This window comes from Corvus cornix, chromosome 1A, assembly GCF_000738735.6.
Source record: "Corvus cornix cornix isolate S_Up_H32 chromosome 1A, ASM73873v5, whole genome shotgun sequence".
NCBI lineage: Eukaryota > Metazoa > Chordata > Aves > Passeriformes > Corvidae > Corvus > Corvus cornix.
The window spans coordinates 48107805-48121766 of record NC_047057.1 but is presented as its reverse complement, the minus strand read 5'-3'; the positions used below and the strand labels follow the sequence as shown (position 1 = coordinate 48121766).

At 45.4% G+C, this 13962-nt stretch overlaps 2 protein-coding genes across 3 annotated transcripts in view; one reads left to right on the top strand and one right to left on the bottom strand.

Annotated features, from left to right (window-relative positions):
- The window catches only part of PLBD1 (phospholipase B domain containing 1), a 38881-nt gene extending 34426 nt beyond the window's left edge, over positions 1 to 4455 (top strand). The window contains exons 9-11 of the mRNA XM_039571038.1: positions 694 to 879; positions 2567 to 2673; positions 4191 to 4455. Coding sequence (XP_039426972.1) covers positions 694 to 879; positions 2567 to 2673; positions 4191 to 4358 — 461 coding nt within the window. The 3' untranslated portion in view covers positions 4359 to 4455. The remainder of the gene's footprint in view (positions 1 to 693; positions 880 to 2566; positions 2674 to 4190) is intronic.
- A 3766-nt stretch (positions 4456 to 8221) lies between these two features.
- LOC104696376 (activating transcription factor 7 interacting protein) overlaps positions 8222 to 13962 on the bottom strand; it is an 88573-nt gene continuing 82832 nt past the window's right edge. For both annotated transcript variants that reach the window (XM_039571036.1, XM_039571037.1), the window contains exon 15: positions 8222 to 13577. In XM_039571036.1, coding sequence (XP_039426970.1) covers positions 13161 to 13577 — 417 coding nt within the window. In that variant the 3' untranslated portion in view covers positions 8222 to 13160. The remainder of the gene's footprint in view (positions 13578 to 13962) is intronic.

Below are 13962 nucleotides of genomic sequence, written 5' to 3'. Positions count from 1 at the left end.
ATTGCTTTTGGAGAAGTTAGAGCAGGGCTCTGCTCTGCTGATGAATCACTTAACCTTCAAAGGCAGCTACTGGCAACTGTGCAGCAATCCCCCTTCTTTCTTATCACTCTGTGCAATCCCCACTGCACAAAGCATGTGTGTGCTGGCATGCCTGCTGTTCACTCCAAGTAGCTCTGTGGTCCGAGTGTGTTTGTGTGTGTCAGTGCATCCCTGACATCTCAGCATGGTGTGTACTCTGCTTTGGTGAGACGGAAGGGGGCAAAACCAGAGTGAATTCAAACCTCTCAAGGTTTGAATTCAAACCCCTCTGAAGTTTGGTGGAGATAAATGATCTTGTAGTCCTTTGAGATTCAACAGGGAAACGTCTGCAAGAGGGCTGTGGCCACGCTGCATGTTCACCTCAGGCTCCTGCAAGTCTGATCTCAGCTGTTTTGCAGGATGAGTCCTGAGGGTGGAAGTCTGGGGGCGGGTTGCCTGGGTACACACAGTCTCCAGTGGTGTTGCACTGGGAGTCAACCCTGGTCATGCTGCAAGTGACTGTTGCCTTACTGTGTTCAAACCAGTTTTCTGTGTTGTTCCTCGACATGCTGCTAAAGTAATGCAACAGGGAAAATTACTGATTTTCTTTTCTGATATAAGCAAGAGCATCCAGCTTTTCTAAGTGATTAACAGATTGGGGTTTGTCTCTGGCAGGTTACTGGCCTTCGTACAATATCCCTTTCCATGAAAAGATTTACAATCTCAGTGGGTATGCATCATACGTTGTCAAGTATGGCATGGATTTCTCCTATGAGCTTGCTCCAAGAGCAAAAATCTTCCGTCGAGACCAGGGCAAGGTGACCAACTTGGAAAGCATGAAGTACATCATGAGATACAACAGTAAGACACATGCTTGTGTACTGTGGAGCTGATCTTCATGAGCAGTGTTACTTTTATTTCTTGGATTATAGTGGGAAGCTGCAGCCTCTCCTACAGATCAGTTATATTGCCCTAAACGCAGAATACGCACAAAGCAAAAAGGTAACACAAGCTTATTTTCGAGGTAGGAAACTGGGCTAAAATTGCTCTATCAAGAACAGGGCCTCCTTGGGCTTGCCGTTTGACTTTTCCAGAAATCTTCCGACTCCAAGAGAGAGTACTCCAAGAGTCTTTATGGGCTGCTATCACCTAATACATCTACAGCCTGTCAATCTTGAAAGCCTTAAATCCTAAGCAACAGTTAGATGAGATCAGACCAGAGAATTTACTGTAAAACTTAAGGTCTTTTTCCATGGTCAGGCAAATGGTCTTTTGCAGGTGGGATAGAGTTAATTTTCCTAGTGGTTAATACAGTACTGTATTTTGGATTTAGTGTGAGAATAATGTTGATAGTTTAAGCATTATTGAACACACTGATATTTTAGTTGTTGATAAGTCAAGGACTTTTCAGTTTCCCATGCTCTGCCAGCGAGCAGGTGCACAGGAAGCTGGGAGAGCATGGCCAGGACATCTGACCTGAAGTGGCCAAAGGGGTATTCCATACCATTGTACCTCATGCTTATTGTGTAAACTGGGGAGAATTTGCTGGAAGGGGCTGATTACTGCTCAGGGATGGGCATGGCATTGGTCAGCAAGTGGTGAGCAATTGTATTGTGAATCACTTGTTTCTCTTGAGGTTTATTCCTCCCTCCCTCCCCTTTTAAATTTTTATTATTAACTTTATTTCAGTTATTAAAATTGTTGTTATCTCAACCCCTGGTTTTTACCTTTTTCTGATTCTGCTCCCCATCCCATGAGGGGTGGGGTTTGGAGGGAAGTGGATGAGCAGTGTTGTGTGGTACTTAGTTGCCAGCAGGGGTTTAACCAGGGCAGTAGGTAATGCTCTGTAATTTTTCCCTGATAGGGTTCTCCTTAACTGGATTAAACCCATCTTAATTAACTTCTGGCTAAACCCATCTCACAGTACTGATAGCTGTAGATGCTGTATTTTCAGTCCCAATTATAGGGAGCTTGCTGATTACTGGGCTTGAGGTTTGGGAGGCCTCTCCCAGGGTGGGGTATCGTTCCTGTCTGGACTGTGAGTAGCAGTGAGCTCGTAGATGCTGAGGCTTGTCCACCTTCCCCTCCTGGCTTGCAGCTACTGCAGTGGGTGTTTGAAGGTTTTGGTCCTTGACACTTACTTTAATCCAGAACAGGAAAAAAAGGCTCTCATTGCTGCATTTCCCCCTCTCCCCACCCTACCTGCCACTTCCCTTTCTCCTCTGCTTTTCTCTCATGACAAAGTTTCTACAAGCTTTCGTCATGTGGAATTTCATCAGGTGGAATTGCAGATGCTTGTGGTTAGAGGTTGGCAGTGGTGCCCCTGGGATGCAGAAGTAGCTGTATGGTCTTGGATTAGGAGCTTGTCTACTTAATGTCCTGTCTTGAGCACTGACTTGTACCTGGGGAGAAGCACAAGAGCAATGTGACAGAGTGCAATTACCCAGCTTTTAGTGGCTCCAGTACTCAGCATCACCTTCTTGTTAGGGGACTAACTTCTTTTGTTTCCTTCCTTCCTTCCTGCCCTTCCCACCACACTTCACCCCAGACTATCAGCGTGATCCTTATGCTGAACACAATCCTTGCAACACCATTTGCTGCCGGGAAGACCTGAATCCTTCTTTACCAGTGCCTGCAGGCTGCTATGACTCCAAGGTAAATTACCTCAATTTCAACATCTGCTGAATGTTTGCTGCAGACTGTTTGAGCTCCTGTCAGACCTGTAGCATGTTTCCCTGCACTAGAGCAAGCATGGCCAGGCATGTCTGTTCCCTCTTTTCATGCTGTCCCAGTGCTTGGGCACATCCTCAGATGGGAATTCTCTGCAGTCTCATTTCCTGTCCCTGACATCAGTCCTGGCACAGTGGCAGAGGATTTGGGGGGGAGGTGTATGAAACAACTACATCCATGGGATCCTGTGGTGTTCAGGGGTTAAACCCTAAAGCCTTACAGCAGGAAATGAGTCTTCAGCTCACTCAGGGAAGGAGACTGTTGTACAGTCTCAGCCTCCTGTTCATGAGGACTGTGTGGGTGCCTCCCAGAGCCCACAGGAATGTGGTTGCAGTCTCAATTTAGCTTTACATTTACAGCAGCCTAGCTCCTCTAGTAAGCCACTCTGCTCTGGGGCTTCACCTCTCTGCAAAACTGCTTTCTGAGAAGTTTGGTGAAGTTTTGCATTTTAGGGGGGGTGTGGGAAAATCCTTAGACCCACTGTCCTGGAGAAAGCAGCATTTATTTTAGGCAGGTTATATGGTATTTTCACTGTGAAGAGCAATGCCCAAGTAAGCAACTGTGCAGCCCTGGTGTGCTGAGAAGTTGTACAGTGTTTTATCCTGTGGGGCCCAGCCTGCTGCATTTCTGGATTACGAGTTTGGTTGCTAGGATGGGCCTGGGGAGGTTATTTTGGTATCTCCATTGCTGCATCCAGCCAGCTGCCTGTTGCAGTGGACAGTAGTGGGAGGCTCCCAGAGCTGGGTAATATAAGAGGAATGCAGAAAAGGGGTGTGTAGAGGGGTCTGGTAAGTGAATGATCAGTGCATGCTGTGGTGTCTTAGCCAGATGGTTAGGCAAGGGGAATGGGCTGGGCTGGGGGTGGAACAGGGTGTTGAAAGAAATAACCCAGAGCGGAGGCCAAACCTGTTTTAGCTGTAAACCCTACAGGCAATTTTAGGGTCTTAGTTTGGAAAGGTAGAGCAGGCTGGGAACCTCTTTGGAGACAATGAAGGAACAGGGCAGAGTCTGGGTAGCAATATTAACTCTGTGCTGCCTTTCCCCATTCCTGAATTACCCTGATATGCCCCAGAGGATGGCCCAAGTGCTCAACATGCAGCAGAGTTTAGACCAGACACCCTCATCTTCCTGCTGTAGCCCCATAAACCCAGGGAGGCTTGCCCTGCGGGCAGATGCACGAACTGGCTCTTTCAGCCTGGCTAGTGCAAGGGCTAGAGGGCAAGTGTGGGCTTGTGCTTTGCTGCTGTCATTCAGCATTGGCTGCTGCATGGCCGGAGATGCCTCTGCGAAGGGGAGGAATTGCTGCCTGTTCGTGTTTCCCTCTGCTCGCTTCCCTCACCTTACTGTTATCAAATCTCCTGGAGCTGTTCCTGCTGTCTGGGATGGGGACGTGTCAAACCTCACGCTGCCCTTTTGCCCCGGGTTCCTGTCCTTTGTTCCAGGTGTCAGATTTCCGCCTGGCTGCAGCGTTCACAGCCTCTGCCATCAATGGCCCTCCGGTGCAGGGCGGTCTCCCTGTCTTCACCTGGAGACGGTTCAACCGCACACGGCACCAGGGCCTGCCGGAGTCATACAACTTCGATTTTGTCACCATGAGGCCAATCCTGTAAAACCAGCATCAAGAGCCACAAGTGGAGTTTTTTTTAATGGAAATTTTATTTCTTGTATGTAATAAATCGACCTGGATGTCCACATCCCTGTGCCTTACCTGCCTTCCCATGTCCTGCCTGCTGGGCACTCTGTACTGATACTGGCTGCCCCACTGCAGCCCAATGCACATTCCTTTCTTCTGAGCTGTTTGGGTGGCCCTTCCTCTGACTAGGATTGATGAGAAGCAAGTGGCTCAGCTTTCTGTTGATCTGAGCAATCATCACAGCTGTTCCCAGAGCAGGAGTGAGGAGCAGTGCCACCAGTGAGAGTGATCTGTTTCTAGTAGCAACATGGGACCTGTCTTCAGGGCTGAGCCAAGCCAGGTGGCTGCTTTGGGCCATGATGGCCTTACCTCAGTGCTGGCTTGATGTCTGCCTTTTGTCTCAGTAGTGTGCTGCAAGTCGCTTCCCATCCAGGAATGTCACTAGCAGAGAAAGTCAAGGGTGTGTTCTCCATGGCAGATCGGTCTGGAGTGTACAGGATGTGACTTTCAGTGGCATTGTCAAGACTTCCTTTGTGTGGCCAAAGCAGCTGGCAATGTCAGGCTGCAAAAGAGGGTGAAGGGAAGCAGCCTGATGCTTTGGAAATGCCCCTGCCCCAGGCTGCAGAGACAGCAGTGTGACACAATGGGTCTCTTAAAAGGGATCTCTCTCTTGGAAGGGATCAGCCCATGCAGTTGCTCGGTAACATCTTTGCTCGCTCCCTCGGCTGGGGCAGGGGAATGTGACAGATGGCTGTGAGCACCAGGGCTGTGCACATGACCCTTAGTTACCTGTGTTTACGCCAAGAAGTCGAGTCACTGGGCTGTTTTGTGCTAGATGCTTTATGTATAATTAAGTCAAAAAAAATAAACAGCTCTTTCCTCATGTCCTTGATGGTCCAAGCTAAACAGTGCACAGCACTGCCCTGTGTTACGAAGGTGAAGAATGACGAGCAGTGTGAGGTTTTAATGAAGCCTCTAGAGTTTAGCTTCTGTGATGGGGAAGGGAGTGAGTTACTGCAATATGGGTGAGGTTCTACCCTAACTATTTGGCTGTGACTGTAGGCTGATTTTTGCCAAGGGAAGAGGGAGACCAGAAGTTACAGCAAAGCTGTTGATGATGAAAAATCCATGAAGGTACTGAAGTGATTTGTTTGCTGAGGTAGAAGGAGGTAGGTGTGAGATGCTGTGTGCAGAGACCTTCTCCATATGGTGGTGGAGCCACTGCCACAGATTGAATTGACCTGGATCGAACAGGTTGCAACAAGCATTAAGGATAACACATAAGGAATGGAGCTGGGTCACAAAGAGCAGAGCAAGGATCTGAGCTGCCAGCAACAGAGGCCCAAGAATCAGCTGCTTGCTTGAAACTGGAAGCACAGAGGGGCTGGAGGATGGCTTGACTTCACTGTCACTCCTAGACAATGCAGCAACACTGCGGGATGTATTTACTGCTTTTTCAGACAAGTTTATATACTGTTTAAAAGTTGGTCCCCAGGAACCAGGAAATTGCCAGTGGATTACTGCAGTGAACAGTGTTCTTCACCCAGCTAGATGCTTCCACGTGCAGGGAGAGGAGCTATGTGGTACATGTCAAGTGCCCATGACATGGCAAATATGCCTGGAAATGGCAGCTCTGCCTTCTCTCACCTTGAGCCACCTACCCTGAGGCGTGTCCTGCTTTGTGCTCCAAGCCAGAGTTGTGGGAGAACAGAGCTCTACTTTTGAGAGTCCCTTTCTATAAGTATTTACATCAGTGGGACCTTGTGAGCCTTAGGACTCCAATCCATGTGCCTGTGACTATTTTTTTTTGCCCTTCCTCTTGCTGTGCTGTCCTATGTGCTTCCTTTGTTGGCAGGCCAGCCAGGGTTGATCTGCCAGTCCTGACCACAGCAGCCAGTTCCTCTTCCCTGTACAGCTGCATCAGTGACCAGAAGAGAAGGCTTTGATAGGGCTGCATGGCCCTGTAGGCAGGTGCAAAAGAACTGACAGCTTCAGTCTCAGATGGCTGTGTGAAGTTTAAAGGTCTCTTTGAGTATCTTACTTCCTTCTGCAGATCCCACTTGGGGGGAAAAAAAAAAAAAAAAAAAAGGAAGGCATGCTCTAAGCAGAGGATTTGTGGCAGAAGCTGCCCCCTTTTTCATACCCTGCTTCCAGGTTTTTCCAAGTCCTGTGGCTTCTGACTCTTTAACATCAGGTTTCCAGGTCTGGCTGAAGAGGGACTTACTTGGTGCAGAGATGGAGGTGGGAGGTGGTTGGGATAAATCTCTCTTGCCATAATAAAAAATTCTGTTCAGTCAATGCGCAGAGGAAATTACTCCTCTTAGCAGGACCATCAAAATTGTCACATCTAATGCAAACTTTCACATGTTTTACCATCCTCCTTTTCTGAAATCAGTAGCAAACTCACCCCTCCTGGTTCTACTGGTCATACCCTGCATGGCCTCAGCTCTTACAGGGACCACAGTCTGGCACAGCCCCCTCTGCTCTGTAGCAGGAGACACCTGGGTAAGGTCTTACCAGTGCCTGCCCAGGCCAGAGTGCACAGTACTTCCAGGGAGAAACCAACAGCACTCCTTTGGCAGTGTCCTGGTGCTGTGCTGCTGGCTCAGATTTGCTTCTCAGGCAGCTGCTGGGGTATTTTTCAGTTTCCTTAGTAGAGGCATCAGTGGTGTGCAGAAATGGACTTTTCTGTTTGTACATTCTGCTCCGGGGCTGTAGCACTTCTTTGCAGACCTACCATGGAGTGTGTGCCAGAGCCACCGTGCAGCAAACAGCAAGTGTTCTTGCAGGTTCACATTCTCACTTTGCTTTACTTCTGCAGGAACTGCAATTACAGCAGTGCTTGAGCAGAGTAGTTTTGCTGTATTTGATGATAAAACACAGGTTCTATGCTATGTGCAGTACATATACTCAGTCTAAATAGGTAGCTTGAGAAACTCAGGACTTTCAAGTGGGCTTGTGCTGAGGCATCACTTCACAAGAGTCCATCATCTTCTGGTCAGTGACTTGAAGCAAATTTTAGTAAGTGCAAGGAAACTAATTATTACCATCACAAATTAATTATATGCCCTTGAAGTACAGGCTCAGCACTAATTCAGGGTAGGTATGTCAGTAACTCCATGTTCTAAGTACTTTGAATTCTCTACCATTTGGCAGCAGAGTTGGGTCCAAGAGGCAGATTTTCCCAGACTGCCTTCTAGTCCAGCTGTTTATTGGTCCCAAATGAGTTGCACAACATCTGTCATGGTGCTGTTCCTGGCTTCTGCCCTTGAGAAAGAGCTGGGTGGGGAGAGCCCTTCATGATGCCTGCACTGAAACATGCTTTTATTAATCCTGATTTCATTATCCCCGAGTGATGCACTTAGTGCCGTGCACAGCAGCTGCTCCCTGGCCGGGTGAGTCAGCCCTCATGCTTGAAGGGTGCTCTGAAAAACTCCGGCACTTTGTCCAAAGCCTGTCGCTGAAAGAATGACCATTGTTTCACAAGTCAAACCCGGCCTCCTGGAGGGCAAGGAGAGTAGCACCAGCAACAGGATTTCCATTCCTGTATCCGTCTGGGGCAACTTTGGGGTGCAAGCCACTTGATTCTGTCTGTCCAAGCATTGCAGAAATGCACGGATGGTGACTTTCCTGAAGTTAGAGCATTGCTTTGGTTTTTTCCTTCTGTGAGGGGAACACCATGCTGTTGGCTTGCTGGGACTGACCAAGAGCCAAACCCTTGCTGCTCAATGTTACTTGAGCAAGGTGGCAACACCTCTGAAGAAAAGGAGCAGGCTTTGGGCTCTTTTTTGAGAGAGTTGCCTCCTGAGGTGACAGAAATTAAGCACAGATGACTCAAAATGTTAAAAACCCAGTAGTTTTATTTCAAAGTATAAATTCCAGGCTTGTCAGACAAAACCCCACTACAGTTAACACAGACACACACTAATCTACAGTACATACAAAAATGGGGAAAGCTGGCAACTGCCCAGTTTAAATTGGACATTAAATCAGTCCTATAGTTTTTCTTTTGTATTTACAAGAGTAGCTGCAAAACAAAACAAGAAATCAGTTTTGGAGTTTCCCAACAAAGGATTTTGCACATTTGACTCCTGATAGCCAATAAATTACTAAAGCTGAACAGGAATGCCTGAACAGCTACTACTCAGCTATCTTATTTACAGCTATACCCTATTTATTTAAGACAGCATTTTAAATATATATATATGTGTGTGTATATATATATACATACATATATATATGTGTATATGTGTATAAAAGAGAAGAAAAGAATGCTCAGCCTGCTTAATGACAATGAGAAAGAAAGATGCATTTTTAACTTAAAAGGGATGAAAAGGAAAATTAATTGATTTGCTTTCTCCTACCTATCCTTATTTTTTTCCTTCTCCTCTCAGAAGGTGTTTGGAAGGGAATAGATTGTATGGCAGGGCTGGCTTAGTGTCACTTGATCTCTTCTCCCTCTGATGTTTTCATACAACGCCCACCCCTACCCAAATCAACAAATTAAAAAAATATATATTTAATATCTCAAGCTTCTATTTAAAATATCTGCATAGATATTTTTGACAAAAGGAGAATACTCAAAGAGTTTATAAGAAGGCAGAATCACAGCTTGATTTTGTACAGTGTATGCAATACTCATCCTGGGGAATGGCTGTTTAGGGAGCAGGAACAGACATGACCCATCCCTACATCTAATACAAATTTTAATTTACTGTACATTTGAGACAAACAGCATCAAGGAAGAGCCGAAGTGACTGTTACACTACAAAATGATGTTCAGATCCTACTACTGAGCTCAGTCGTGGTCCCAGTGAAGACTCAGGGGTTTTGCCTTTGTTTTCAAAGGAAGCAGGGTAAGACCCCTTAATTTTACAGGGAGCATGTCATGGATGTTTCGTGCTAAAAGCCTTGGGAATGGGTGTCTCAGTGCTTGTGCTCAGTGATCTAACGAGGCCAAGGGCAGCACAAACAATTGCAAGGAGTAAAGTCTGAGACCAACTGCTACTCACAGGGAAGCTGCTGGGAGCATGGAAATAATTGCAGGCTGAAAGATCTGCATCCTTGTGTTTTCTGAAGCTGCCACTGCAGACACAGTACAGATGCTGTAGCTGCAGTCTGTCCCTTCCTAGGATTTATGGTTTTGTATCCAATAAACTTTTTTAGACATACAGCAATATAAAGGAGGCCAGTGAAGCTGTAACTAGGAGAAATGCAGAACAGCATTTTGCCATCAGCACTCCACAGCAGGGCTCCTCTCCCAAGTAGATGAACTAACTCAAATTACTTTCAACCTGGACATCCAGATGCCCTTGTATCACACAGAGAAAACAACTCAAACCTAAAACACACCAGAAAGTAAATGAGGATGGAAAACACAGCTGTAGCCAGTGTTGTGTTTGCTAAAACATGGGAAAGTTGGTCCAAGGTGGTACTGCTGGAATATCATGTACCCGGAGGCAGCAGCAAAACACAGTCAGGAACAACTTTATACCAAGCTATTGGAAGATGGAAAAACTTGCATGAAGTGCAGAGAAGAAACCAAACCCGACACTTCCACTTAAAAGCCATATAGAAATTTTTAGCATATTTAAAAGTGGATTATTGGACGGCTTCAGCGATTGACTCTTTTCATTAATGAAGAGACCAGTCTAGAAGCACATTATTAACACACCTGTACTGAATGTTGCCAAATATTTTGGTAATACTTTCAAATAAAGTTTTCCAAATGAAACAAATTGTTTCTGATTCATTGTTGCTTGCAGAAATTTAGTTTCTCAGTATCTTTATTCTTTCTGGGAGGTAAAGGATAATAAAACCACCAGCCACTCAACTACATGGGGAAAAGTGCCATGAGGTAAGGAATTAAGCACTACTCCTGTTAGCAAACTCACTGCAGAGATCTGCTCCATGGTGACAGTGACTTCACAAAAATGGCATCGTTCTCTCTTTGAGCATCAGTGATTTAGGGACCAGCTCCCTTGAAGGTCTCCACACCAAACTGGGCATCTCAAAGTCAAGCCATGCTTTATCACGTACTTCACCACCAGTACTTGCTCAAGATACTGAAATCAGACCTTTAACAGCCCTGCTGGGATGAAAAAACAGGGAAGTGATCTTTCGCCCTGGAGCTGCAATGTCTTTGGTCAACAATGGTGCCTTGCAAAATCCTGCCAAAATAACGGAACTGCTGCCACACAGACCAGAAATGGATCTATTAAGACAGAAGCCAGTTTTTACAATCAGTTCAGTGAAGAACTAAATCTTTACTAAATAAATATGAGTTTTCTTTAATGATGATGCAGCCCACAAAACCTCCAAATGGAATGACAGACCATCCCTAATAATACCTTCATTGGAGGAAAGAAAACAATTCTAATGCAGGACTTGCACCCCTTGCCTATCCCAAACAAGACAAACCTAAGAACAAGGGAGATCTAAATGCAAACTTAAGCTACAGCAAAGCTCATGTATAGTTTGGGCTGGAATCACAACTAAATAAATGGCATAAGTTCAAGGTTGTATCCTCATGTTTATTTTAACTTTCAAACCATAAAAATTCATAGTACTGATACAGCCAATGGCTCTTTGGTACCACCTCAAAGACACATTAACAAAAAATTGGCAAGGGACTTGATAGCCATTAACTGGAAAGAATTGTTCTAATCTCTACTACAGAACTGTCTTTGTAAGAACCCACATTTAGTCTATTTCCATAGACAGACTAAATACATTATTAAATAATTATTCCTTGAAATAAGCAAACAGAACATTTACTTGAACATAGAAAAACTGAAGGTATTTTTGATTATTGGCACCAGAAATACTGGGACAACTGCAGATCAAAGGAAAGGTTACGTATTTTTCATACAGTGTGAACCTTCTCTGATGACACTTGGATTTAGCCAGAATTTTTGCTTGCCCAAATGGACAGAACTGTTATATTTTTAAATGCAATTTTCCATACAGAGAATATCCATTACTCACCTGACAGAAGTGACACTCCCAGCTACATGAAGTAGTGCAGTAAACCACACAGAGGTCTACAGTGCCATTTCTATCACTGTAAAATTTCTAAAAAAAGGAACAACTACAGAACCCATAATCTCATAGCATATTTCATGAGCCCTGTTTGGGGATTTAATTTCTCTGACACTTTTCCAATCTTGCTTCACACTTCCAACATGTTGGTTTTGAGAAAGACAGCATTGAAATGGAAAAATGCAGCTTTGCTATATGATGAAGTGGATTTAAAAAAAAGAAACTGTCCCCTCCAAACTAAATTGTTTGGTTCTGTTGGGCAGCAGTGCAACTGAAAATTGCCAAATTCAAAACCCTCCATCTATTTTCTTATCCAGGTGTATTACAGTTTTGTTCTGCAAACAGCAAGTTTAACATGTCAGTGATAGTGGGGGAGATGCACCAATTTATTATCTCAAAAGCATCATGAAAGCATCTATTAACATTTGCAGTTGGTCTAAAATAGTTTCTAAACTCCCTTGGCTGTGTTTGCTTTCCGCAGAGGCAGGCAGGTGATGGGAGACAGAAGCAGACTGGGAAGCCAACTCCTCCTTTTGTACTTAGCATCCACATGAGTGCAAACAGGTAGAAGCTTTCATGGTGCTGTACCACAGGGGTTTCTTCTTTGGCTGAATTGCAGCATACAGCTTTCCCAAAAGAACCAGGAAAGGCTCTGGTGGAAAAGAATGTCTGTATACTCAATATTCTTGACAGGACAAAAACAACTACTCAAGAATTACAGTGAGGAAAGGGTTGAATGACACTGCAGATAAGAACAAATTCACCATCAGCAGATGTTACACTTTCTTGTCTTTACAGAAATAATAACTACTGCAGGCCTGGAAAATGAGAAGCACTGGTAACGACTGGAAAGGTAAAGGGAAAAAGAACTTCAAGCAAATAAAAGAACACCACAAGGTATCCAGCTACATTTTATTTCTGAAATTATTCTTTAAGGCACAAAATAAATCTAAAAAATAGGGCTGGATGTATGAGGGGAAGGGCAGAGAAATTGTCTGAACTAGTGAGGTCTGAATGCAGTCTTTCCAATCCAGTTTCAGATCTGATCTGGTAATGCTCCCAGGGCGAGTGCGGGAGGATGGTGAAAACAGAGGAGCATTCTTACTTAGAGAGGTAGGAGGTTGTGGGGTGATTTATTATTTTTTTCCACCACCTCCAAATTTACACACATACTGGGCCAGACTCAAGTTCCCTTCCCTCCCCTCAGAGAGCTTATTACAGTTTGTAAGGTAAGACCAGACCGCTCGAGCCTCCAGTACAAAAAGTGAGACCTTGAATCACCCTTCATGTCACAGCCTGTTCACAGAATGGTGGGGGGCAAGAGGCAGATCGTTCTTGCCCTTGTGTTGGTGTCTCAATAGACATTACAGATGTGTATGTTTTGCTTAAGACAAATTGCAATTTACTATTTTGTTTCCACTCTGAAGCAGAATCCCAGGCATTTGGGATGCCCTTGGATAAAGGATAGTAGGTATCTAGGTAGAACACCTGTCATGGAAGGAAAACCAAAATTTTCAAATGGCCCATGACATGAACTATTCAGAAAAAACAGGCTCTTGCTGCAGGGTAAACTTTATTTTTCTTTTGGTTCTGAACTGATGTAGTGTATCACACAACTGTCTAAAATAATCCTGCAGAGTGGATTTAAAGGTGAATTACATGCATGAGATCAACCCCTCCCAAAACTGGGGTAATTCTTGGTAGCAGGACAGGTTTAACGGGTCCAAAGATCTCTAGTTTAACTGCTCTGGGAAGAGATCACATCTGTGGACTGGGGGTCACAGAAGGGTCCAAAGCGTCCATAGACATCCTTAGCCCGGACTGCAAAGTAGTATTTGCTGCCAGACACGAACTGTGTCAGAGTGCACGCCATGGGCAGCGGCAGGGCCTTCACCTCTCCGATCTTCTTCCACTGCGAGGGCATAGTGGCACTGGGGTCCTCGTGGTAGGCGTACAGGTGGTAACTGTCCACAGTGGCACAGCTCCGGTCCACCTCCATCACGCTCCACGACAGCACAATCCCATTCTGGCTCTGTACCCGGGCCAGCTTCAGCTGTGGCTTTTGAGGCGGAGAAGTGTTGGCAGCTTCGGGGGGCAGACGTGGTGGCTGTGGTGCCTCTGGAAGTGGGGCGGGATGTACGGGGCGTGGTGGCTCCTAAGCAGCATAAGAGCAATAAGGGAAAGGTCAGAGTCTACAGCAATGGAAGGAGGCTTTAATTCAGAATTTCCCAGATAACTGGAAGCAGATGAGCCTGCAATCACCCAGCCATCCCAACTCTCAGTCCTGTGTGCGGAGGCAAGGCAGCAGCAGCAAATGATGAGAAGGGGTGGGACCAAGGATGCCATAAATTCTTAAGTTATTCTCATATAAATCCCTAGTTGTGCAAATGATCACTGCCACAGTAATTTCCCTATATCCTCTTTGCTTCCCAGCCAGGAGGAGATGGACTGAACGCTGTGCCCTTTACCAGGACTGAGCAGGCAGGTTCACAATGACTTTGAGCCAATCTACATTTGAGCTGCTGTTCCCACATTACCCA